We start from the raw sequence: 24,876 nt of genomic DNA, 5'->3' as shown, positions 1-24,876 counted from the left end.
GGCCTTTTGGGGGTTAGGAATTTAAGGGTTGATGGGGAACCGGGGATTGGGCAGATTGGGAAGAGGGGAATTGGGCCTCCGAAAGTTATGTTAGAAGTCTTCGAATTACATGTAAAACAGCTTTAATAATATAGGAAAAGGAATCTATGTCTTCGTACTATAGAAACGTAAACACAGACCCTCGACTCGGCCCTCTAGATCGTGCTGTTGCTTATCTAAAGCTTATCAGCCAACACAAATAAATCGTAACCATTAATTAAAGAGAACAGGTTGCAATGATAACTTACAGCCTTTATGTTGTAGCTTTTAGACTATGTTTCTCTTAAGACCAATGGAATTACCTACATGTATTATCTAAAGTTGATCATTTCTGACCAAAACAAGCCAAGAAAGCATTAAAATCTTTTTTATTAAAGCATGGTATTATGAACGAACGAGAAGCCAACAATTTGATGTGACCCAACGATTATTGGAAAAAGGTATATATAATTTATAACAACAGAAAATCGGTTTCTTGATAACTATTTGTTATGTTTAGCTTTTACGCTTAAAATATAGATTATTTTTTTGTACTGGATTGTTCTACTTCTGCCCTCTAGCGCCGAGTAGCATAACCAATGTTAAGGAAAGATGGAAAAATTTTTTTTTCCACAAGATGGCACTAGTAGTAACGGCATAACAACATTTTAAATATAAATAACTGTTTTCAAATTAAAAATATATTATTCCCTTACCTTTTAACTTAATATAAATTAAATAATTATTAATAAAATATTGTTTTATCAAAACTTACAGCTGGTTATAATCTATGGTCGATTTTAAACTCTATGAACCTGCATACATCCAATCCAATATGTCTTTCTGTCAAAAATTGTCTGCCGCTTGCCACATGTCAGTCAGTAATTATTGTGGTTTTACTATATTTTACTAAAAATTTATCGCAAAACAATCACGAAAAATGGTAAGTGGTACTTATGTGATCACAATAAGTTGATATAAGTCTAATCTGGCTAATCTTCTGATGTAACAATAACAAAACCTGTAAAGAAGCAAGTTAAGCATGGTGTCATGAATAATTCCATTTCAGAAACCTCTTATGCTCCAAGGGCACGAGCGTGCCATCACACAGATCAAATATAACCGCGAGGGTGATTTACTGTTCTCCGCGGCTAAAGATGCCAAGCCAAATGTATGGTGGTCCCTGAACGGAGAACGCCTCGGTACATTCAATGGCCACGGTGGTGTAGTATGGTGCCTAGATGTAGATTGGCAGACCATTAACCTGATCACCGGTGGAGGTGACAGTTCATGCAGGTTTGTATACCCTTAGTAACCTTATTTGCTTTGTAAATAGTAAATAATTATTAGTTTTCTTTAATTTTTAAGTTTTCTAGTTCAGTTGTAAATATTATGTAGTAATATATTGTATTTCAAACAAAACACCACAAAAGCATCTATAGTAAGTAAAGTTATTTTAATACAAAACAATATTTTAATACATTTTGTCACAGCCTTATTGATGTGAGATATTGCAACAATAGTGATGGTATTCATTTTGTATGTTTTCTCATTTTCCTTGTTTAAGAGACTAGTGTTTATGTGACATCGATTTTTGTTAATATGCCTTGAATTTTCATGAATTCGGGATTGGCAAATATTTTTATTGATGATGTTATTATAACATGTTTGAAAAAGCATTGAATTGTGTGTTGATTGCACAATTTTATGCAATATTTACAGATCTTGATTATTGTTTACTTAAAGAATCTAATTAGGTGCTGTAACTAATAGGTTCTGTGTTGGATACCTAATTATACTTACAATCAACTTTGTGGTATTAATGATTGTATACAGGTGTAAACAGAACACTCTCAAAATCCCAAAACAGATAATGAAAAAAAAAAGGGATTCAATGTTTATTTTCAAAATAATAGTTGCAATCAACTGCTTAAGGCTGTTTTGCATAAATAATACAAAACAAAAACTGCTAAAATTATAAAAACAAAAAAGAATTGTAGTGTTTTTCAGGAGCGTTCCATTTACAACTTGCATAAGTAGATAATCAAAAATATCTGATAAGTTGTTTTTCTCTTAGAATTCAAAACTTTACCATTACTTTACTAGTGCTACTGTCAGTAATATACATTTTGTAGCTTTTCTTAAAGATTTAGTTGATTCTGTTAATTAATCATTTCTTTTTACAGACTATGGGACTTGGAGACTGGTAAGAACATAGCAACAATTAAGACAAACTCCTCTGTGAGGACTTGCAACTTTAGCTACAGTGCCTACCAGGCCGCTTACACTACTGATAAGGCTATGGGACACCCTTGTGAGGTAAATAGTAACTTTTTACTAAATTTTAATCATAATTGCAGTAATGCATGCTATTTTGTAGATTCACATTAAAAATTACAGAGGAAATAATTTTGTGTTCTATGATATAATATGTAATTTACATCTAAGTATACTGATGTAGTATGTATTGTTTTTTTATATTGATCAGATAACTCAGTATTGATCAGATAACTCAGCTCTTGTGAAGCACAATTTAAATGACACCTGTATCATCTTCTTTTCAGGTGTTTGTGATTGACACAAGAACTGTTGATGACTCTATCTCCAGCCAGGCTCCTATCTTGAAATGGGAGATCACAGACTCCAAGGTCACATCCATGGTGTGGGGTATCCTGGACGAGACCCTCATCACTGGTCATGAAGCTGGAGACATCATCCAGTGGGATTTGAGGGTAAGCTAAGTATTTCATTGAAGATACAATAGTGTTTACAATGTCCTATGATAATTATCAACATTGACTGCACGGGTGGCGCAGTGGCTAGGTAACCAGCTGCTTGAATCTGTATATTTGTAAACACACCATGGCATTGGAATACATCATAGATTGCGGTATTATTTTATAAAGACAAAGATAATTATTAGCTAGGATATTCACTGCTGAACATAAACCACCTGCTTAATAATATTAAGATAATATTTTTCAATGTTGTATGATTTGAAAAGTATTTGCTTGGTGATATTTTATTCCGTTTTCTAATGGTTTTAATTATTTCTAGACTGGCAAGAAGATCCACTCAATCAAGGAGCACACGCACCAGATCAATGACATGCAGCTGTCACGCGACGGCACCATGTTCATTACAGCTTCCAAGGATCAGACCGCTAAGCTCTTCGACACAAGCTCCTTGGAACTTCTTAAGGAGTACAAAACTGAGAGGCCTGTCAACTCTGCCGCCCTCAGCCCCATCCTAGACCATGTGGTACTTGGAGGAGGTCAAGATGCTATGGAAGTAACCACCACCTCTACCCGCCAGGGTAAATTCGACGCTAGATTCTTCCATCTAGTCTTCGAAGAAGAGTTCGGTCGTATCAAGGGACATTTCGGTCCCATCAACAGTTTAGCATTCCACCCTGATGGCAAGAGCTACGCGTCCGGTGGTGAAGACGGTTACGTGCGTGTCCAGAGTTTTGATCAATCCTACTTTGACTATACTTTTGATTACAACAGGGATTGAGTTAATATAAGCAGGAAGGTATTATAATAAAGTTAAAACAATATTGTAAATGTCAATAAAACCAATTTTTAATAAATGGTCCATTGGTTGTTTTATTTTTAACATTAATGCTGTGGTACATAATTCTAATCTGTGGTGATATAATAGCTCTATGAGGCGCGCGTAGAACGCGATTCGCCGTTGCAGTATCATTTCGTGCCTAAGAACATATCTAATCTAGTAAAAATATATACAATTAAAACAAATCCAGCTATTGTATGCAACAATTTATTATATAAAACATTTCATTACATTTGGGGAATACTTTCACTTATGCTTATAAGATATTTCACAGGAAATAAGGCGTAGTATGTTGTGGGGGCACTTCTCTTTCACTATCAGGAACTGCTTGGAACAGTTTAGGGACTCTGTCGTTTACTGTATTGAACTCTAATATGGAGGCGACGTTGCCGCAGCGATAACAATAGTTGGGCGCTGACCACACTGTCACCAGACGTTTATCAAACATGTATTTGAAACCTGGAAAAGATAACAATTTTTGTTAAGTATTGCATATAAAAACTTATTAGCTTACGGATTGTCTACTAGGAAAAAACCTTAGATAACGAATTCTAAAACTGTGTTTTTAATACTGATGACATAATACACAAATAATATTGAACACTAACCTTCATTTACTAGCTGATGTGCTCTGCAGATTAAATTCAAATTGTTGTAATTCATAAAAAGCTCTGTGACATAACTACCAAACAACCATCCTGCACCCCTTGGGCTCACAGACCTGTAAACAAACACATTTTCTATGCAATAACTGTAAAATCCACTTCATAATTCTTAGTAACATTAGTCATTATGGTGCTCCACAATATCTCTATGCATCAACTTTATACAAGGCACTTCTTATTCTTCTGATATTAATAAAATAATCTAAAATGTTTTCATACCACATCTTGACATCAGCAGGATCTGACCACAGAAGATCACAGAAAGCTCCTTTGTGAGGTATTTGTTGATTTCTGTCAATACATCTAATTTGATCTAACATGGAAATCTCGGGGGACAGCCCGCCATGGACACACAGGACTGTCTCGTCTATTAGCTGTAACAAATCAATTTTATATACAATTTAGAAAAATACTTTTATAAAATAGGTGATTTATGCTTTTGGAAGGTGTAGGAATACTCACAGCTGCCACTGTTAGCAAATCAAACACTCTACAACAATCCTTCCATGCATTAGCATTCCCATATTTGTTGAGACACTCATCGTAGAAGCCATACACCTTTGTAATTTGACAAGTCTCATGATTACCCCTAAGTAAGATTATTCTGAAAGAAAACATCAAGATTATTAATATTTCTAAACAATCTTTTTAATTTTTCATCATCATCATATCAGCCACAAGACATCCACCGCTGAACATAGGCCTCCCCCAATTACTTCCAGATAGGCTGTTTGGAAGTGGCCTGCATCCAGCAGCTCCCAGCGACCTTTAAATTTTAGGCTTTCCTAAAATATTTGACTATATTCATCAAAAAGTACTCGAGATTGTGTTCTAATGTGAAATTCAAAAGAAAATTACCTGTCTGGATACCTCGCCTTTAGTGCCATAAGTAGTGTGAGTGTTTCTAAGCTGTAGTAGCCGCGGTCCACATAGTCACCCATGAATATATACTTTGTGTTGGGCACCTGGCCCCCTATGTGAAATAATTCCTCTAGGTCATAAAACTGAAACAAAGAATTCAAACTTTTGCAATTACATCTACCTAAATTAACAAAGTTAAGTTCACTTTGATAAAATAGGTAATTTCACTCAAATTCGTATTAGAAATATTACAATTCTTTTCACCTGAAGAGAAAAAAAAACAATATTATATTTTTTTTATTAATTAAGTTACTAAAGGTCATATAAGAAACCTGACAAGTGCATTAGGTACTAACATGTAAACAAAGAAATAACAAGTAATAAGATTCAGCTATCTAATCAGATTTGAAAAGTCATTCTAGAGATAAATCAGTGGTAACTTGTTACCAACAACCACATTTGTGGCTATAACTAAAGTAACAAAACTTTTTTCTGTTGGTTAGGTCATCTTCAGGATAATACTGTAGAAGGAAGGTAACATGACTGGTTGAGCTAGATGCATCGAGTGTATCGTAATTTCACAAGTTGTTTCACTTTACCTGGCCATGTATATCACCGCAGACAGTTACAGGTGTTTGCACCGGTTGTACATTGGGCTCCTCCAACAACAAGTCACAAACAATATTGCAAAGCTCCCGCAAGTCATCTTCAGGTAAATATTTACACCTCTTCGCGATCTCTATCCACTTATCCACGTCACTCATTTTGTGGAATATTGGACGAAAAAGGGGTCGTTTATTTTCTTGACTATACACAGCAACGATTTTTGAGATTATATTGTAGGGGTTCGCCCTATATGTCGGCCACGATAGTGATACTATAATCGATTAATAATGATCAATTTGTTAGATATATTAAGAAATACGCATTGCTAATTTCGTTATTATAATTTTATAATTATCCAGGTAAGTTTTATTTTGTATTGATTAATTAAATCTATAATTTTAATCTAAGTAGTAAATAATATTTGTGTGACTACAAAATCGAATGAAATAAATGTATTGGGAGAATCGTTATGTAGCACAACTCTACAAAATATTATGTCATTCATCCAGAGGGTCACGTCACTTTTGACATTAGCTAAACATTTACGAGTTTTGTTATAGAATATAATTAAGAAATTATTACTGTTATAGGAAAATACAGTTAGTTACTTTAGAGATACAACTAAATTGAAGTATTTAGGTGGGCTACCTCATTTATAGGACTCGGAACGGTGGCCGAGATGTTACATGTAGGACATCAATGTGTTGGTCGCCTACGTGTGCGCACCATATATACCCTAAAGAGGGCTACATGGAACACCTCACGAAAATATGTGTTTTCTGCACCCTTGTACCCAGGTGTGAGACGAGACACTATGGTAGTTTTTAGCCATTAGGAACGTGACAGTCCCTCTCGTCCTCCCCTGGGGCTCCATTAGAATTTTCTGCCTTGATCCATTAGAACCTAAAAAAAAAATTCTAAACAAGGTTAAATAAAAAAAATATCCAATAGATAGAATAGAATTTATGTTTATTGTAGTTATATAAAATTCTTTGTTAGACTCAAAGAGAAGATAATACGGCCAGACTACTAGAGTATGTTTCCCGAAAAGAATTAATTAACCTTGGTGTCAAGGTCTGAGGGGGCAAACATGCTTTATTGTTTAGCCTTCATGTTCATTCTGTATCGTAGCTTACTACTACTATCGATACTATACTATACTACTAGCCTACTACTATCAGGCGAGATAATGGCCAAATGCCGGTCCAAAGGAAAAATTGGAATAAATTATAATTAATGTTCGAGTTGGGCATTTACTAGCAAGCGAGCCATATTATGATCGTGGTTAAAAAAAATCGAAGTGACCCAGAGGTATAGAATACCCACTTCTCATGTATGGGTGCAGGGGCGAAACCTGGCTATATTATGTACCTACTTTCTAAGATTAAGACACCAGTGACACATGGTAAAGGAAAACATCGAATGATCGGAAGGAAACCTGAGCTTTATAATTTTAAATTTCCATGTATAAATAAGTTTTAAAATCACTAACCACCCTTGTTACTGAAGTACGTGGTGATTAGGTAATTCTCAACTCTTCTCCGTGTGAAATATGGTCTTTATTCAGTAGTAGGCACTTATATACTGTTGATATGTTGTGGTTCGTTTCGCAAGGGCTTTCTAACAAACCTCTCCCCGTACGCACATACTGAGAATATTTTTTTACCAGATTTTCGAACCAGATACACGCGTAGCTTTTTGGTATCGTAACAGTACATGCGTGCAACGGTGAGGGTTACAGTCGTTGGTTACAATTCGATAATATGTTAGGTACGTATTATCGAATTGTACTTTAGAGATATCTAAAGCAGGTTTATCTCTGTGCTGGTTACTGGTGGTCAGTGGTGGTCAGACTTTGTGGGTTAAACTACATGTTCTATTACTGCTTACTGATATTGAATAGTAATGTCGGTAAAAATAAAAAAGCCAAGAGTTATGCTTACTTAAACAATTTATTGACGTGAAAACAAACATGCAAGTACATTTTCGAATGTTATACATTTTGTTATTCATTAGGTAAGGTGCTTTTTTGATATGCTGCTGTGAATGGGTTAAAATAATATGATTATAAATGTACTACTTTAACTTAACGCTAAAAGCACATTAGGTATTGAAATACAACAGACATTTTGTAGTCAGGACGGACCTTTTTTGTCAGTGAGTCAAAAATGCACTAGGCTTCGTATAATATGCACGTGATTTAAGTATAAAAGTACTCATGTACTTGTTTTCAGTTAACAACAGAGTAAAGTTACGGTTTGTAGTCATAATACTATAAAGCTATTATTAAAACTAGAACCGGCTGTTTTCTTCAAATTTAACAACTTCATTTTGGATTTCAAAGAAAACGAGTCCGATTAAAAATAATATCACCAAAGTGCAGAGTTGCCAAGGCATTATAAATCACAGAATGCTATTTTTGAGATGCGAACCATACACTGGAAACAGATGAGTCGAATCACAAAATAATAAATAAGTACCTGTGATGGTCCAAAAATAAACTTTATGATAACTACAACAAAGGTTAATGTGATACAATCACAATAAAAGCATAAAGTAAAATGATTCTCGACCACCATAATACTAACAGTTTATTCTTACATTGTATATTCCTCAACAATATAGTGATACGTATAATAAAAAAGCATATCTAGCAATTTCGAGTTCTTTATCTAAGTTTTGAATTTATCAACTTTTACAGGTATAAAAATTACTTAAACCCGAGAGAGTACCAAGTGATCACAGATTTTGAAAAGTCCGCTCATATCTATTAGTACAAAAGTAACCAATATTCTGAAACGGTTTCACCTATTAGCTACATCATTATGAAAGCAGAAGCATGCTCGTCAGTTTATATCAATATTTCTCTCTGTCTGGGAGTGACTCATTGTATCACAACAAATGTTAATGAGACACATTCCACATAATAAATACACAAGCACACTTCTGGTTTCATTATACTATATTATCAAGATATGCTAATAATTAATTTCTATGCTAATTCACGTTTGCGGGCCAGTACTCTTTGAATAAAATTACAAATGCATAATTACTTTGGCAAATACAAAAACGTTAAAAACATACAACCTCACTAGTGACCTGTCAATGGCCTACAAAACAGAAATAAATAAAAATTTGAAACTCAACAACTAATACAAAAGTACTGGCGTTCAAACATTTATTTACGGGAGGTGCAGTACGACAGTTGTGTGAAATACACTCTTTTATAGATTTTAAATAAAAGACATTTCCCCCTTTTGTCAATGTTTGCCTCCTTCACAAGTTATTGTTTATTGAACACAAACTGATTAATGAGCGCCAGGTGCCAATTTTTGTTTAACCAAAAAGACCCTGTTACGAATATTTAGGCTATACGTATTAAGCTTATTTATATCTAAAATAACACACTTCGTTATCATATAAAAGGGAAGAATAAATAAATAATGAACATATAAAAGTTCAATAAAACAATTTGTTCTGCTACCAAACAAAGTTTAGATGACAATTTCTCAAAAATACTTTTATTATGCAGAATGAATAACCTGGTCTAAATATAACGTTAAGCAATAAACTCGTTCTCGTAGTTTGGCGTATGCCAAGTCGCATTTAGTAAACATTAAATTAATCAATTTAGTCTACGCTAACAAGCAACACACGTGTCAATAAGTAAACTTATAATCTAAACTGTAAAGCAATAACGTCGTTATCATACCACGGTTAACATTAATTCACTGTTCCCTGGTAATACGATATTTCTGTAGCTGTGCGCCAATTAATATGTACTGAGTGTACACTCGTGTTTTAACTTAAAACTAATTCGAGTGCGCCTACCAATAATAATTCATAAGCAGAGATCCAAATCAGGGTTAAAAGAAACAGTTATTTTATACGAAACTGTCTCATAACTACCTTGTAAGCGAATAAAACAAAATTAACACTAAAAAACATGCAAATATAGTAAAAAAGATCTCTAAACAATCAGAATTACATTCAGATTACTATAAGAAATATCAGTTCCGTTTATCAATTGTATCAGCCTCGGAACACAAGGTGGTAATGATTTTTGATGGACACAATTTGATTGTAAATACTGAGGTAAAAGGTCTTTATCGATCGAGATTATGACCTTTGAAATTGACAAACTTCGAAGCATTTGTTTTGGGTTTATATTTAGCAGCAATCACTTGAACTGCCCGAGTACGAAGGCATCAAGGACTTTGGGAACATGCTCGTCGATACCGACAATGTCAAGGACTCCCTCGTGGGTACCGTCAGTAGTACACACTTTGTGAGAGGCCAAGCTCATCACCACCAACCTGTAACAGAGAATATTATTATTGAAATAGTTGAACAACACAACAGTGAACTAATAATGAATGATCTTCAGCTTTTGGTTTTTTTAAGGAAATAATAGCTTGTTATTATTAAAAAATCTTGTCAGACAACTTAGTGTCATCTATTTTAGATCGAGAGATTGAGAAAATAAAATATGGATTACGTACTTTGCGTCGTGAACCTCTTCAGCGTCGCGGTATCGTTGCAGAGCTCGAACCGGGCAGTGGTCGGGTATTTCTTTGGTGGCTGGCGGCGGGGGCCCGTAGCGACCGCCCGGGCCGCGTCCCCCGCGGTTGTTGATGTCTAGCTCCATATAGCGTGTAGTACGATCGACCATGTTGATAAATACGTCGTATTTCTTATGGTTGTTCATAGCGTAGTTGATTGGTGCATCCAGCTGCACACGGCCTAAGTTCGCATTCTGTAAAAAGTTGATTTCAATTAGATTAAAGTAGTTGTATCGAGTACACGTTTTAATTTTTCGTAATTTTTCTATTGAAGAAATAGAACAGACAGAAAGATCAACAAATAAAAAAACAACAGGCAGAAATATGACGTAAATCTGACCAGCTGCAATGAGTTATAAATAATGGCGTTAATTTATTAAAAATCATTTCTGCTAGCAGCTACCCCGCGTTTTCGTGGGATAAAAAGTAGCGTATGTGCTATTCTACATTATAATCTACCCAAACAATAACAACAATAACTGATTTAGTAACAAATATCAACAGAAACTTTCGCGTTTTCATTAATATGATTGATGTCATAGAAAATAATATATGATAAACTTACTCTGAACAAGAACTCAGCCTCTTCGATGTTGCTAAAATTGCGTTCAACAGTAACTATCTGTATTCCTTCTTCAGTGAAGACGGCCAAATCCACGTGGTTCTCGCGCTTCAACAGCTGCAGCGCCAGGACGATAGCTAGGAAATAAAAAATATTGTAAATATCAATTTATTTCTCGTAAGTACTTTCTCTTCTTATGTATGTTTGACAAACTTTGTTCAAGAAGTAGTAGTAGATGTAGTGCATCTACTGAAAAAAACCACACAAAAATTGGTTTAATAATTTTTGAGATTATTGTAGACAGACGCGGTGAATCATTTTATTATACAATATGTATTTACTAAACATTGACATTAATATTTTAAAGAATGATCTTTGATTGTACTCTAGTAGGTTATTACGCTGGTTATAAATGTTATATTGTGTACATACCTGCATGTCCAGGGGTAACATTAATGTTGTAGAAACACTCTGCCAGCAGATGCTTCTTGCTCTTCTTCTCAGTATCAGCGTCGCCGCCGCCGGTCGGTGGCGCTGGCTTCGCCGCCGTCTTCTTACCTTTCTTCGCCGGGACCGTGAACGTCTTGCAGAAGTGACGACCTGATTCAAACATTTTTATTCTTTACATTATTAAACTTCATTTGTATTCTAAGTTGCCTGATTTACCGAGTTTCTGTTAATCAACATATTTATATTATGTTCAAGTACATTTTATACGGGTTTACATTTTATAAGCAGTGAAAATAATAAATGAAGGTAAACACTAAACAATACCTACCTTTGAACATGTGGTGGCGCATGTCCATCGTAATAAGATATCGGGCATTTGTAGGCGGCGTCAGTACCCAGGTGAGGTCAACTAGCTTGTTCAGAGCTGTCAACACTGCGGGGTTTGGTGGCTGGTCGATGCCTGTACAATAAAATATGATTATAGTCTCGATCACATGGCAGAAGTTCTGTACAATACTTATTCAATTTTTAATTTACCTCTTAAATGTTTCACCATTTGGTAAGTCTGAGGAGCGAATATCATTTATGTCCTTTTTTTCTCGCTTCAAATTATGTTTAACATATAATATTATGTAACTTTATTTTATTTTTATATTAAACTCATATCTAATGTTAGTGTTAATTGATAATTTTATATTTACGAATGCTCGCCTATAATCGAATGTAACATTTACTTACATATATTGGAAATGTTTGTTATTAAATGTAGTAATGTAAACAAGTGTTGGAGGACCAATAAAGTTAACTAAAAATTTGTATAAAAATGTATTATTGTGTATACTGCATTGGACACTCACCCCAATGCTTGGCCTCTCTCGGGTGTCGCTTTGTAGTGGTCCACTCCCACGTCTCCGTCTTGCTGTCGAAGATCTGACGCGTGCGGCGTCTAGCCTCCCTCTCCAATGCCACCTTTGCTTTCTCAAATTTCATAGGCCTGATTGAATTGAATAAATAGGTACAAAATTAGCAACGCTTTAAATCTGGTAACGTTATACCTTTTATCCTTGAAGAGGGAAGCAGAGGTGCACATTAGGCACATAATGCCACTGGTTGTCTAATGTACACCCACTTTTTACCATTTATTACCTTTCTGTTTAAACATTTAGGTTTTGTATTTTATTTTTTTAAGAAAACCTAAACGGTGATACAGAAGATTTAATTTCTTTTAACACAAGATTTGTTACACAATCTCTATTGCATAGAATGTGGGAATAGGATAAATATAAATCCTCACACAAAATAATTTCATGTGTATAAACTACACCTATGAAATATATTCTGTCTACTTATGAATTATTACTAAACAATAGAATCATATAAATATTGAACTTGAAACCTTTTAAACAATTCCACAGGTGTGACTACACTGATGGTAACAAGAATGAAATGTAAATATTCTTTCTTTGTCATAAAAGATAAACTTATTGAAAATAAAGTACATAAGGCTACACACCGAGCGATACAAAACCATTTTACAGTCTTGCTTTGTATTATTGAGTAAAATTTTATATTTGTTGAAGTTGCCTACTGGGTACATATGTTTGCCTATACACTATTATATCTTTTAACCGAAATCGAATAGGCCATTGACCCGGGACATGTTAGACACCAAGATCAGAAAAAATATAAAGGATAAAACTAAAATTTTTATATGGTCGAACAAACTGATAATGAACAAAATGATGAAGAGGAGATAGACCAATATTTATGACTTTTCCGCGCATTCGACGGACAATTTATAGCAATTTTGCAAAGCTTCGTGTGTAGTCGTATGTAAACAGTTCTTATTACATAATGTTTGAACTTACTTCGATTTTTTAGCATAATTAGCCATCGTAATATATACTTCCAGTGACGTCACTTTAGACTTCTTGATTTTGTCCTGGTTGCTCAGTAGAGAAACCAGTATAGAGGTGGTGGTGGATTCGTTCGACAAGAATCCCATATTGTGGATGCGTTGGATGTTGTGGAGTAATTCTTCCAAGCTGAATTGAGGCAGCACTGCATCCCAAACCTATCACAATAATTATATTATTAGTATTATATGAGTAGCAGTGCGAAAGTTGCCGCGCCGTATGTCGCGTAATGCTGCTCATGAATATGAGCCTCTAGAATGGCTTGAGACTAGTCGAGTTCCTCGTCAGACAGTTATGTGAATAAGGCGAAAACTATAATAAACTATACAATAGTTATAGGTTAGCAAATGCTTGAATTAGAAAGTTAGAATATTGTGGCGATAGTGATTTAATTGCCCCTATTACATTGTATTGGTATTGATAATATTGGTTTATGGGTCAAGAGTCAACGCGCAGAGTAATAATTAGTGACTGGAATTCGAAATTGGAAAGATAACAAAATATTACACATACATACATACATACATAGTATACATACTACACATTACTACTTTCTATCAGCTCCAACGGCGAATTAATACGTTATTGTAAAATATTACACACCTCCTGAGAAGTCAACAAATGCCCAGGCACATGATCCAGCGTGAATTGGTTCTGAGTGGCGATCGCCGCGGCTGCCAGGGGATCTTCGCAATGCCTCATGTCTTCTACACATTGTATGTAATCAAAAATTTCTTTCGTCCCCGTTTTATCACCGATTAATTGTTTCGCGTGCTTGAAGCCATAGATGGCGTACTTCACAACTGCATCACGAGCTAAAAACAAAGAAGTTTGTAAGATATTTTGTATTTTACTTTCAGAATCAATTTAGTCTAGTTAGTAGTAGGATTCTATAGTGTTGTAAAAATAGGTCAATAGCGCGCTGGACCCAAACGAAGGGTTCGGCACTATAATATAAAATAAACCTGTTCTTTGTATGGGCCCCCATTTAAAACTTATTTTATTCTGGTTGTGTTGTAAAAAAAACCTCATTGGTGAAATTTACGCTATCACGGTTCAAGAGATGCAGTTTACTGACAAACAAACAGGATAGCTCAGTAATGGAATCTTAAAAATGAAAGGGTTTATTTTATTCAACGTCTGCTAATAATCGTAACGGCACACGTGCACGACTGTACCAAGGTCAAGGGCAGACCACGGTCTTTTTTTTACTACCTACATGGGGATATAATATAAAGGGTGTCCCAGAAATCGACGTTGAAGCGATACCAGGTTATTGGCCAAGTTAAAAATCAGTCAATCAATCAATCAGTTCAATGTTTTTTACAAATAAAAAAAAACAGACACAAACATAATGATTTATGAAAAGAGTTAGAAACTGTGACAACATTTTGAGACCTTACTAACATAATAAATGTGAAAGTTTGTGAGTTTGTGTCTATGTTTGTTACTCAATCAAGGGATAGAAATACTCTAAACGCTAAAATATGTTTTTCTTACACCGGAATTACCCAAAGATCCCTCGTTCAGCAGGCACATTTATAGCAATTCTACCAACAAGCAATGTAACTTTAAGTGATGTCTTACCATGATCTTCACTCGGAACCTTGAGATGACATTTCCTCAATAGAGTCTTGTGAGATCGTCCGTGGCGTGCACGAACTCTGGTCACATCCTTCGCAAGATCCATCGGATCTTTCTTGCTGTACCATTCTTTGAGTGTCTTGCACCATCCGCGGCCATTACCTTTGGACATAATATATAGTAATTAGATAAATCTTACTATTATTATAAATGCGAAAATTTCGCATGAAATTTGCAAACAGAAGTAGATTATGGTCAGGAATAATAGATAATCAATTAATCAAAAAATAAGTTTGTGTCTTACCAGTTTTCAACAGCCGTGTGAACTTGGTGAAGAGCATAATTTGCTCCGGAGTGACACAGATTTGCATTGCAGCTTTGTAGGCAGCTTCTTTCATGGTAGTGTTTCCTATTTGGAGACATTTGGCCAGGGCAAATGCGATGGCATCAAACCGGGTGTATAATGCATCCTTGCTTGCCTAAAAACCATACATATGTTAGTCTCTCAAGTAATGTTGAGTGAAAATTAAACTTATAAATAATGCATAAAATGAAATGGACACATGGTCATGGTATAAAAATATTTGTTGACTACTTCTTAGCTTCATTGACAGAAAAATGCATTTTAGCATTATTAACAATACTCGCTATTGTAGCTAATACCCTTTATAATAATGTAGTTTTATTTTTCTTTTATAATGAAGGTATAACTAAATTTTCATGATTTGATACTTTAAACAGCTGCTTAATGTTCATGCAACATCTGCCGATGTTGGTTGAATAACACGAAAACAAAAACAATTAAAATTATAAAAAAGAAAGTAGCATTTTCAGGAGCATTCCTAACAATGAAACTTGTTTAGTACAGAAGAGAGTATTGTTATAATTTAAGAGAAAGTTTGTGTCAGCAACAATAGAAAACTGATAAAATTAATTTTCTCAGGATATAAAATATTATTTTATTAACTTGGTAGAAAATAAATACCACACACCACAAAAGAAAAAAAAAGACCACATGGTTTGGGTTCTAGGCCACAAGGTAAATAACTTGAACAATGACTACTGCCGCATGGTCCTTTTTTTTCTACCAAGCCAGCAAAAAATACTCCTTACATTTCCTTGTTACAATACCCTGTTACAATAATTGTTATTATTCCCAAGTAAAAAGGATTTAAAGTAACATAAATCAAGACTAAAAACTGTTTCAACTCTCATCAAAATTGACATGATTGAATTTGTATACACAACATCACAAACAATACAAATAACAAATTACCTTCTCCGTAAGTATAATATTATAAAAATTACCTTAAGAATGATCTCGACAGCTTCAGTGTTCCCGGGGTGTATTTCAACAATCTGGGGGAGAACAGGGAGCTTGTCTTCCTCGAAATACTTGTGAGTGGTCCAGCACCCAGGATAATACCTAGGGAACTCATTACCCGTGTGGAGGAATCGGGTCAGCCGGTTGGTCAACTCTGGCTCAAGCGTCGGTTCACCCATTATCACTCACTTTATTAAAACAAGTAACTCTTCAAAATCCAAAATATTGCATGTACTATGCAAAATACAATGTCGTATCAGCGTCCCGATATTAATCGGAATGTACCGAAGCTAACTCGCAGTCGAAACCTGAGAAAGATACGGTGACTAAAGGTAAATGCACTGACTGTTGAAACTATTAATTTTTTGTCGGTATTCGAGCGAAACATGTGCCACAATAAATTGAGGATGTGGCTAGAAAAAATGGACAATGGAGGTTGAATCTAAACTGGAGCGTAGTAACAACATTTAATTACGGAACAAAATATAAAATATTACAAATACATTTACTGATTATGTATAGTTAATAATGCCAAAGAGCCTTATAGCAAGAAAACCCTACAAAATTATAAAATTGTTATAAATACCTGTCTCTTCCCCTGTGTGTTGAAATTGACAAATCAAGTCATTGACACATTTGTTTAGTTTTTATGTACAGTTTTAAACAAGAACTTGTAACCGAGTCTTTTAAGATACTTTTTTGTATGTTGTGGTGTTTTGTTTATGGATATTTCACAATTAATTTTAAAGCCTGATTTTAGAGCTTTTTATTCTAAACTTGCTTAACTGCCACCAGCCCACGTAGCGTCGTAAAAAAACTGAATAACCTTTCTGACCATTATGAGTCAGATTGGTGTGTAAATGTAACCAGATTCTTAAGTCCAGGACTATACTATATTATGACTCTTTTTTAAAGTCGACGTTTGGCCCTAATCTCGCCTGATAGTAAATGGTGATGCGGCTTACGATGGAGCACGTTTGCCCATAAGCAACGTATTCACTCGGGCTTTAAAGATACCCAGGTTATACCCATCAGGAAACCCAGGTTCCGGCAAAGAATTCTGACTAAAAACCACCTGATCTTCCTAACTCCTTCTTTTCGAGCCGGAACCCTGGTAGACCCGTTAGGTAGTTCGCAGCTCTGGGTCGGCCCTTACTGGGCCACATCTGTGATTGTCTGATCTTTCATTTGCCACTTGGGTCTGGTTTTGATCAGGCGGCGAGCTACCCTTGCACGCTCTATTGCATGAACCAATGCTCGATGCTAGAGGTCGCTGTCATCGATCATATCTCTGAGGACACAGCGGTACTCAGCCCGAACAGGGCACAGCGCCACTGCATGCTCCAGCACGTCCTTCTGGCGGTCTTCACAATGATGACATCCGGGCCTTTCCTCCCACCTTATAAGAAACAGGTACCTAGATACCAAAACGCTCACGTCTGGTGAGCACCTGTGTCTGACGGTAGGTGAGGACGCCGTGACATGACCACTCTTCAAGGAGGGAGAACATACCGCTGCAATGATAGCGAGCCCAACGATTATAATCCTAAGATTATAAAGCAAAACTAGAGGCCACACCTTAAAGATCACCTGCTCTTGCTTGCCCCCTATCCCATAAAAAACACTTTATGACCTATGCGTTGACAGAACTCTGTCAACGTCAACACTGATGGGTGTCTTTGACATTGTCAATGTCATAATCAGTAGTCAAAACATCCGAGATTTCTACTCGAGTCGAGTTTGTCATTGTTGATTATGATTGTTTATAATTGTTTCGTATTAAGTGTTTGTAAATAAAATATAAATACAACCAAAAGTAACTGTGTAAACTAGAGCAGCGGTAACGGTTCGCTCATTATTCTTAATATTTAACTACATATTGCGCCATCAAAAGTCTACATGAGCTTACATTTGGAAGAAGCCAACGAGACACAACAACTTATGCAGAATGAGGTTGAAGAAGATGAGCATAAAGTGCCTCATGCGGCAACATCACCTGTTACAAGCAATAAATTGTCGAGTGGCGCTGCCAGTCTGACATCAAAGAATCTGGCCCAGACTGTGTCTGGTGTAGGCAACAGCAGTGTAAATGAGTCGACAAAGATATCATATGTCAGTGAGAAACAAAATCGATTAAATCGAGACAATAACATGATGCGATCCACTAACAAACCAAAGAATATTCCAAAAGAAACACCAGATGTCAAAAATATGGAAAAGGCCTTGTTAGAATTGTTAGATGACTTCCACACTGGTAAACTAAGTGCATTTGGTACAGGTTGTAGTATGGAACAAATGATAAATATAAGAGATCAGCAGGAGCACTTGGCACGTTTACATTTTCGTTTGTGTGCTGATGTTGAGAAGCCTACGGAGGATAGTTTTGAAAACTCTGCATCTCGGGATAAAATGGCTCAGCTAGTTCAGAGCCTTGAACAACTTTCTGCATCTATTGAACACTTACACTCTGATGTAAATGGCACTGACAAACCAACGTGAAAACTTTGTACCTAATAGCTTATTTAAAACTATGTACAACCTTTATAATTTTAAGCTAATCATGTACCTAATCATATTGTCCACATGCTCAGATGATTTTCATGTCAACAAATCATTCAATGTTTTTAATGTTTACTAACATGTTGCCTAGAAAGTTATAGTTTTATCAATTTCAACTTTCGTAGTCAATTTTTGAAGCTGGAGAGTTCTTGTTTCTGGATTTGTCCAAGATGTATTTTTCATGAAAAGTATGTTAACATTTCTATTTTAATTCATTGAAATTGGGTATTGGATTTAGCAATATTTGAACTGAATGTTATTTAGATCTTATTAAATAAGACTAAAATAATAACAGATCACCTTTTTATTTAATAAAGAAATAATAATAGTTTTGTGTATTTGAATAAAGGGGTATGAAAATGGTCATTTATTATTTCATTTCAACAATATTAAATACCTATTTATAGTAAGGGTAAATATATTTGTTTTGGTGAGGTTACCAGTTTGGAGATTAATAGGTGGCAATGAAATTCTGCAAATATTAAAAATAAAACGAATTTGCGTATATATCACATTTTTAATTTGTAGAACAATATTGGATAAAGATTTCCATCAATATAAAAAAATATTACATCATATTCTAAAATCAAACTAAATGTTGAAAACATAGAAAATAAAATAACATTTACGCATTATTCTGTTTAGGAATATTATTCAAATTAAAGTATTATTATAATACAATGACATATTATATAAGGAGCTTTAAAAGTATCTACCACGGCATTAATGGGAGGTAGTATTGTGTTTGAAGATTACAATATATAAAAATAATTACTTGTATTCAATTGTTTATATTTACATAAATTATTGAATACAAGTAATTATTTTTTTCATACAAAAATCTACGTGTTTATTGTCTTCCTCAATGAAATCTATTGATTGTCACGTCATGCAGAGTAGAGTCAATGTTTTATTAACTTTTTTTTGTTCTCAAATTGAATTAACTGGTCCGAGGTACGAAATTTCTTCACTATTGTAATCTTCGAACACAACACTTCCATTATAGCAGTGGCAGATAATTTTAGAACATCTTATATAAAAACTTAAACTACATAGACTTACATGTTTTATAACAATATTATTATCCTATACATATGAAGAGTAATTATGTAAGCCAGAATGTATTGACTTATACATTTTTTTAACAGGCACTATATTTAAATTTACACAGTAGTTAGGTACTTTTATATTTAATTACATATTATATAAATCCTTTGTCTTTAATATTATCTTCATTGAGTAAAACTGGAATTATTGGTACATTTAGTAATGCTAATCAGAGGGAATGAAGACCACAAGCATTCTTTTGATTATAAATACTCTTTCTTTATAATATTTTTCACATAGTAATTAATACCCCTTTTACAATCATAAAAACAAAAGAAAAAATATTAAGTATTAAATAGCATGTTCCACATGCAGCATGTCCTACATGCTATTGCAGTTGATTTGAAGTCACTCATATATTTATGAAGTCTTATGGCAGATAGTCATCACCCTCGGAAGCACATGGGCCCAATCAACAATAAAAAAGTTAAATTTTTATCAGATCTGATAAAGACAGCTTCCTGTAGCCTAATTTTAACAAGACACAGAAGTGAAAAGTTCCTAAAAAATATTACTTAGAACATCATTAGCCAGGTACATATACATAACAGTTAAATCTCTTTGTAATAATGTAACTATGCTATCATTTGGTAATAAATGCATATTATGTGGAATAGAACATGGTGAATTGTAAATAAAATTCTTACATTCATACACATATACAGTGGATCACATATTCATCACTTTCTATAATTACAATTCTAAAACTTTACAAGTTTTTTGCAACAATATTGAAAAGATAAAGTATTGTATCAGGTGATACAATAGTAAGGTGTATGTGTAATGTTGATGGCACTATTCATTAATTAATAATATGTGACTAGTAGGATATAGTCTTAGCCTAACAAAGTTACACATACAAATTTGGACATTTCTAGAAATAAGATTTGGAGAACATAAAATAAGTACACATTTATAAATACAACAGATGGTATCCTCCATTTGGACCTTTCAGAGCTTTTCGACAAGTAGGACATTTTTTTCCATTTTGTCTAATAGCTGTTTTTATACAATTCACACAGAAAACATGACCACATAGTGTGGAAGCAATTCCATTAGAAGTAAGTGAGTCTAAACAAATAGGACAGTCTCCTAAACTTCTTTTAGGTTCTGGTGATGGTGGTCGAGGGGTGCTGGTAGTTTGCTGAGGTGGCCTGCTTACTGCAGTAGGAGGCCTTTGTCTGTTTTCTTCAATTCGTAAATTGTTGGCTGCTGTTTGACTATCAACAGTATTCACTGTTCTTATTTGATTGCTATTGTTAGTACCTGGTATTGAATTTATAAATGATTCTATTAACCTTTGCAATGGTTCAGTGTTCTCAGGTCTTCCAGTTTTTCTTTTTTGTGCTCGATGTCTAAAGAAATCATCAAGTATGGTTCTAAAAATAGATGCCTGTGGCTGTGGTGGTGGAACTTCTTGAGTAACCTCAACTGGTTCTGACAATGTTTGTTGATTTTGGTTATTCAGTTGCAGTCTTGGTTGATTATGACTGCCTTCAGTTACTGGTTGAGGAGTTTGGCAGTCTACTACAACAACACTTTCATTTTGATCAATGTGTGAATTTGGTTGATTATTATTTGTGGGATCAGTGACAGCAGTTGATGTTTCCATTCTTGTATTACTATAATTATCAGGAACTTCAATTACTGTAGTTACTTGGTTTAATTCTGTTGTTTTATTTTTCCACTTACTAAGTATAGATTTATTTTCATTTAGTATATCGTCTACATCTATAACATCATCATATTGTTTGTCATCATTAAATGTGAATGGTTCATTGATATAGCTGTAATCATCTTCAACAATTATAGTTTCTTTTGAATCCTCATTTACAGTTTCATTTGTAATAATTATGCAATCATCATCATTGGTCAAATTATTTAATGTTTGTTTAGGTTTGGGAACTTCAATGGTATCTGGCTCAATTATTTCAATTAAATCTGATTCTTCAAGTTCGTTTTTAATCCTTTTTTGTGGCAAACTATCACTATTTTCATCAATTACAATAGTGTCATATGGTACATCAATAATTTCTACTTCATTTTCATTTTGAGGAGACTGTTGTGCTGGAGTACTTTCCTCTAACTTCTCTACTTTTACATTGTTATTTTCAGTAGCTTTTTCTTTCAGTGGGGATGGGTGTTCCATTGCATCAATTCCTTTTAAACTTTCATTAAATAACTCATCATTTTTTATAAAAGTTTCCCTGTCTTTGGAAGTACTTGGAAGTGGTGAAAAAGGCCGAGGTTTCACAGGTTGATATAGTGTATATGGTGTTGCATCATATTCTATTGTTTTATTACTATCTGAACTACAATCACTAACATTATAATTGGATTCATTTTCAGTCAATTTCTTAGAAATTTCGTCACTGAGAGCATTGAAAGTGGATTTTGAGTAATTTTTAATCCTTGACTTTTTAGCTTTCTTCCTTTTTGGTTCCTCTTCTTCTGGATCAGCATCTGAAGAAGATATACCATAGTCATTACCACCTTTACAAAAATTTGTACTTGCTCTGCTTGGCACTTGAGGGCGATCCTTGCAACCAACAATATATGGAAATTCAGGTTTCTTTCTTTTTTTTGGGGGTATTATAGGGGGTGGTGGCAAATCTAATTCTTCTAAGGGTAATTTCTGATTATGAAAATCCTCTATTAATTTCTCCACATTCTCTGCAATTTTTTTTATGGTTGAAGGGGATACTTGGATTGTTTTATTGTCACAATTTGATAACAGCTTATCTGGTGGAGGAGATGTACATGAATTTTGTTTGGTATTTATCGTATTATTATTTCGATTGTCTGTATCATTATCATCATCAGAATCTTCAAACATTTTCTTCAGTTCGGATAAAGAAGGTATAGGCTTACCATTGGGGCAAATCCGTTCATGTTTAGATTGCCTTCTTGCACGGGTTTTGTTCTTTTTCATTAACAACAGTTTAGATTTAGCAATGCCATCGTCTGGGTCACTTCTTACTGTAGGTTTTTCATTTTTCGGGACGTTTTCTTTATGTTCTGATGATGTTTTGCTTAATGATTTTTTAGGTACCTTGCGGGGTTTTTTGTTTTTCTTACTATCGGAGTTCTCCATCTTTACACATAGACTGAGAATATGTTTGCGTCCGTAAGGAAATTTTCAATGCACTTCTCAAAATCTTTAGTCCCTAGCTGATAGATAAAGTGATAACATTGCACACAACAGCAAATTCAAAATAAAATGTGTAAACGAAACTGTCAAAGTGTCAAGAGTGACAAGAAGTTGTTGGGGTCGTGCGTGACGCATGGACTCATATCCGAGCCATAGACAATAAATCAGTATTGCCATAAAGAGCACAAACAAATTCCTTTATTTGGCAGTACAGTCATAGTCATAATATTTATATTTCGTAGCTTTTTATCGAGTGGCATTGCTCAATTCAAGGGTAGAAAAGTAGTAAATAGTAACTAAAACCGAACGTGCAACATAAATTTTGGAACTTGATATATATAATAGTCTATCGAAAGGTTACATGAGCTTTGCATTTTATAGGACGCAATTTTTTTGGACATTTGTGGGGTTGCCATTTTCCTCCTCCGGTGGCTATCAATGACCAGTTTATTATGGTTTTGTTATTAGTACTATAAAGGACTATTGAAAGATATGAACTACTCGTATAGAGATAAGGAATTACATTTACAAGGTTTACAAGACAACCCCCAAACCTAAAAGATTTTTCAATTTAGAACACGAAGTGATTTAAAAAAAAAATAAACATTATAATCTGACTGTTAGACTGTTTAGAGTTTGTTTAACTCAAAATTATACGTATGGGGTCTGGGCCCATTCCAAAGATGATTTTTGATGTACATTCTGACGGGAACGTGTACAAGTTTTTTTGTGTTTGAACGAGCTAACTAATTAAGGAGGCACGTGTCATTTCAGCTAATGGCCCCGAAATCCTGAAATGAATAACCAATCTCAATCCAAAATCCCTGGATCGATCTAGGTTTTAGATAGAACATACCTAAACATAAATTGGCCGACCACATCGTCAGAGTCGTGCGGACCCAGTGTATGAAGTTGTTAAGCTGTCGTTCGGCGTGGAGGATTAGGGGGTGCCTAAGGGCCTTTGTCCAGCAGTGGACGTCTTCCGGCTGTTGGTGATAATGAAACATAAATTATACATAAACATTGAGATTGGTTATCTTTATTTAACTTAGGGACTTAACCATGTATCTAGTTATGAAATGTGTTTAGTATAAGAAAAAATAAAATACCCTAAAAGCATTAGTGAACTTAAAACACCGAACAAATATAATAGCATAGGTGCCTAGTGTGCCTAACTACTAAAAGTGCCTACTTTTTGCTCTAATTGTGCTACGTCATGGAGTAATGAACATGATGAATATTATTTTCTTGTTTAGCCCATGGTACCCGACCTAGTGGTGGCTATAAAATAAGTTCCTACCTCTACATGAAACGAATATTTTACTAACGGGAGTGCCTTTTTATTTAAAACCAATTTGTTATGAGTCGGTGTCAAGACAAATCACGCAAGACCCGAAACAGGACACATCACAAGTAAAGGTAAGTAGATACAATCATGAGTAATGGTGACAATAGAGTTTCAACATTAAAGTAAAACTACTTGAGTTGAAGATCTGTTAGTATGATTGACTGATTAGAGGAACGTAACGATAAGCTAGATGATTTAAGTAATTATTTCATCAGATGTCGTTTATTGTACAGCCCTTATGGAACCTAGAACAAATTTCCGTGGGTTTAGACGATTTTGTCATAGCTATTACTGGAAGCAGGACAGCTTATATACAGGACCCCACTTAGTTATAAGTCAAAATTGCCCGGTGCTTGATAACTAGGCTTCTCCCAGTTGCGCAGTCTCTTTTGTGCATTTATGCTGAAGTGGAAACTAACGCTCTTTTTCTTCTCCTCTAATATAAATTAAATATCTTCTGATTTATTTCGTTGCGGGATCCAAGAGACATGACATGTCCCTGGGACGCAGCGCCCTTCACTGTTTTGGTGTTTTCATGATTGAATCTATTGCAAATCCTGGCTTACAGGAGCTGCAGCAGTTTTAGG

General features: G+C 34.7%; 5 protein-coding genes across 5 annotated transcripts; 2 read left to right on the top strand and 3 right to left on the bottom strand.

The window, feature by feature from the left end:
- Positions 1 to 797: 797 nt before the first annotated feature.
- On the top strand, positions 798 to 3,615 carry LOC118262336 (eukaryotic translation initiation factor 3 subunit I). Its single transcript, XM_035573596.2, has 5 exons — positions 798 to 961; positions 1,088 to 1,314; positions 2,205 to 2,337; positions 2,583 to 2,750; positions 3,076 to 3,615. Exons 1-5 carry the CDS (start codon positions 959 to 961, stop codon positions 3,532 to 3,534), a joined length of 990 nt encoding a protein of 329 aa, XP_035429489.1. The 5' UTR covers positions 798 to 958; the 3' UTR covers positions 3,535 to 3,615.
- A 170-nt stretch (positions 3,616 to 3,785) lies between these two features.
- Positions 3,786 to 6,076, bottom strand: LOC118262339 (serine/threonine-protein phosphatase 6 catalytic subunit). The gene is made up of 6 exons (XM_035573599.2): positions 5,720 to 6,076; positions 5,118 to 5,263; positions 4,722 to 4,863; positions 4,479 to 4,633; positions 4,203 to 4,315; positions 3,786 to 4,053 (listed from the first exon to the last, which is right to left on the bottom strand). Exons 1-6 carry the CDS (start codon positions 5,882 to 5,884, stop codon positions 3,863 to 3,865), a joined length of 912 nt encoding a protein of 303 aa, XP_035429492.1. The 5' UTR covers positions 5,885 to 6,076; the 3' UTR covers positions 3,786 to 3,862.
- A 1,583-nt stretch (positions 6,077 to 7,659) lies between these two features.
- LOC118262329 (RNA-binding protein RO60) lies at positions 7,660 to 16,852 on the bottom strand. The gene is made up of 12 exons (XM_035573586.2): positions 16,711 to 16,852; positions 16,109 to 16,432; positions 15,105 to 15,279; positions 14,804 to 14,962; positions 13,820 to 14,031; positions 13,169 to 13,374; positions 12,158 to 12,294; positions 11,629 to 11,760; positions 11,283 to 11,450; positions 10,854 to 10,987; positions 10,229 to 10,482; positions 7,660 to 10,042 (listed from the first exon to the last, which is right to left on the bottom strand). The coding sequence occupies exons 2-12, from the start codon at positions 16,301 to 16,303 to the stop codon at positions 9,907 to 9,909; spliced, it is 1,908 nt and encodes a 635-aa protein (XP_035429479.2). The 5' UTR covers positions 16,304 to 16,432; positions 16,711 to 16,852; the 3' UTR covers positions 7,660 to 9,906.
- A 974-nt stretch (positions 16,853 to 17,826) lies between these two features.
- On the top strand, positions 17,827 to 19,049 carry LOC118262331 (coiled-coil domain-containing protein 28A). Its single transcript, XM_035573590.2, has one exon. It carries the CDS (start codon positions 18,024 to 18,026, stop codon positions 18,621 to 18,623), a length of 600 nt encoding a protein of 199 aa, XP_035429483.1. The 5' UTR covers positions 17,827 to 18,023; the 3' UTR covers positions 18,624 to 19,049.
- Positions 19,050 to 19,186: 137 nt separating this feature from the next.
- LOC118262330 (uncharacterized) lies at positions 19,187 to 23,063 on the bottom strand. The gene is made up of 2 exons (XM_035573589.2): positions 22,662 to 23,063; positions 19,187 to 22,253 (listed from the first exon to the last, which is right to left on the bottom strand). Exons 1-2 carry the CDS (start codon positions 22,882 to 22,884, stop codon positions 20,704 to 20,706), a joined length of 1,773 nt encoding a protein of 590 aa, XP_035429482.2. The 5' UTR covers positions 22,885 to 23,063; the 3' UTR covers positions 19,187 to 20,703.
- Positions 23,064 to 24,876: the final 1,813 nt, after the last annotated feature.

The sequence above is a fragment of the Spodoptera frugiperda genome, chromosome 12 (genome assembly GCF_023101765.2).
Source record: "Spodoptera frugiperda isolate SF20-4 chromosome 12, AGI-APGP_CSIRO_Sfru_2.0, whole genome shotgun sequence".
In the NCBI taxonomy this organism is placed as follows: Eukaryota; Metazoa; Arthropoda; class Insecta; order Lepidoptera; family Noctuidae; genus Spodoptera; species Spodoptera frugiperda.
The sequence above is the reverse complement of the archived record's forward strand: the minus strand, read 5'-3'. Positions and strand labels throughout refer to the sequence as shown.

Excerpts from the sequence above, each read along its gene's own strand:
- LOC118262329 (XM_035573586.2), bottom strand. The coding sequence starts at position 16,303 with ATGGGTGAACCGACGCTTGAGCCAGAGTTGACCAACCGGCTGACCCGA. Across the intron at positions 14,032-14,803 it reads GGTTCCGAGTGAAGATCATG|CTCGTGATGCAGTTGTGAAG; the intron begins GTAAGACATCAC and ends CTTTGTTTTTAG. Across the intron at positions 10,483-10,853 it reads AGGCTGAGTTCTTGTTCAGA|AATGCGAACTTAGGCCGTGT; the intron begins GTAAGTTTATCA and ends AACTTTTTACAG.
- LOC118262331 (XM_035573590.2), top strand. The coding sequence starts at position 18,024 with ATGAGCTTACATTTGGAAGAAGCCAACGAGACACAACAACTTATGCAG.
- LOC118262336 (XM_035573596.2), top strand. Across the intron at positions 2,338-2,582 it reads CTATGGGACACCCTTGTGAG|GTGTTTGTGATTGACACAAG; the intron begins GTAAATAGTAAC and ends TCTTCTTTTCAG. Across the intron at positions 2,751-3,075 it reads TCATCCAGTGGGATTTGAGG|ACTGGCAAGAAGATCCACTC; the intron begins GTAAGCTAAGTA and ends AATTATTTCTAG.
- LOC118262339 (XM_035573599.2), bottom strand. The coding sequence starts at position 5,884 with ATGAGTGACGTGGATAAGTGGATAGAGATCGCGAAGAGGTGTAAATAT. Across the intron at positions 4,864-5,117 it reads AAGGCGAGGTATCCAGACAG|AATAATCTTACTTAGGGGTA; the intron begins GTAATTTTCTTT and ends GTTTTCTTTCAG. Across the intron at positions 4,316-4,478 it reads CCTGCTGATGTCAAGATGTG|GTCTGTGAGCCCAAGGGGTG; the intron begins GTATGAAAACAT and ends GTTTGTTTACAG.
- LOC118262330 (XM_035573589.2), bottom strand. The coding sequence starts at position 22,884 with ATGGAGAACTCCGATAGTAAGAAAAACAAAAAACCCCGCAAGGTACCT. Across the intron at positions 22,254-22,661 it reads TGAACGGATTTGCCCCAATG|ATGCTGATCCAGAAGAAGAG; the intron begins GTAAGCCTATAC and ends TATCTTCTTCAG.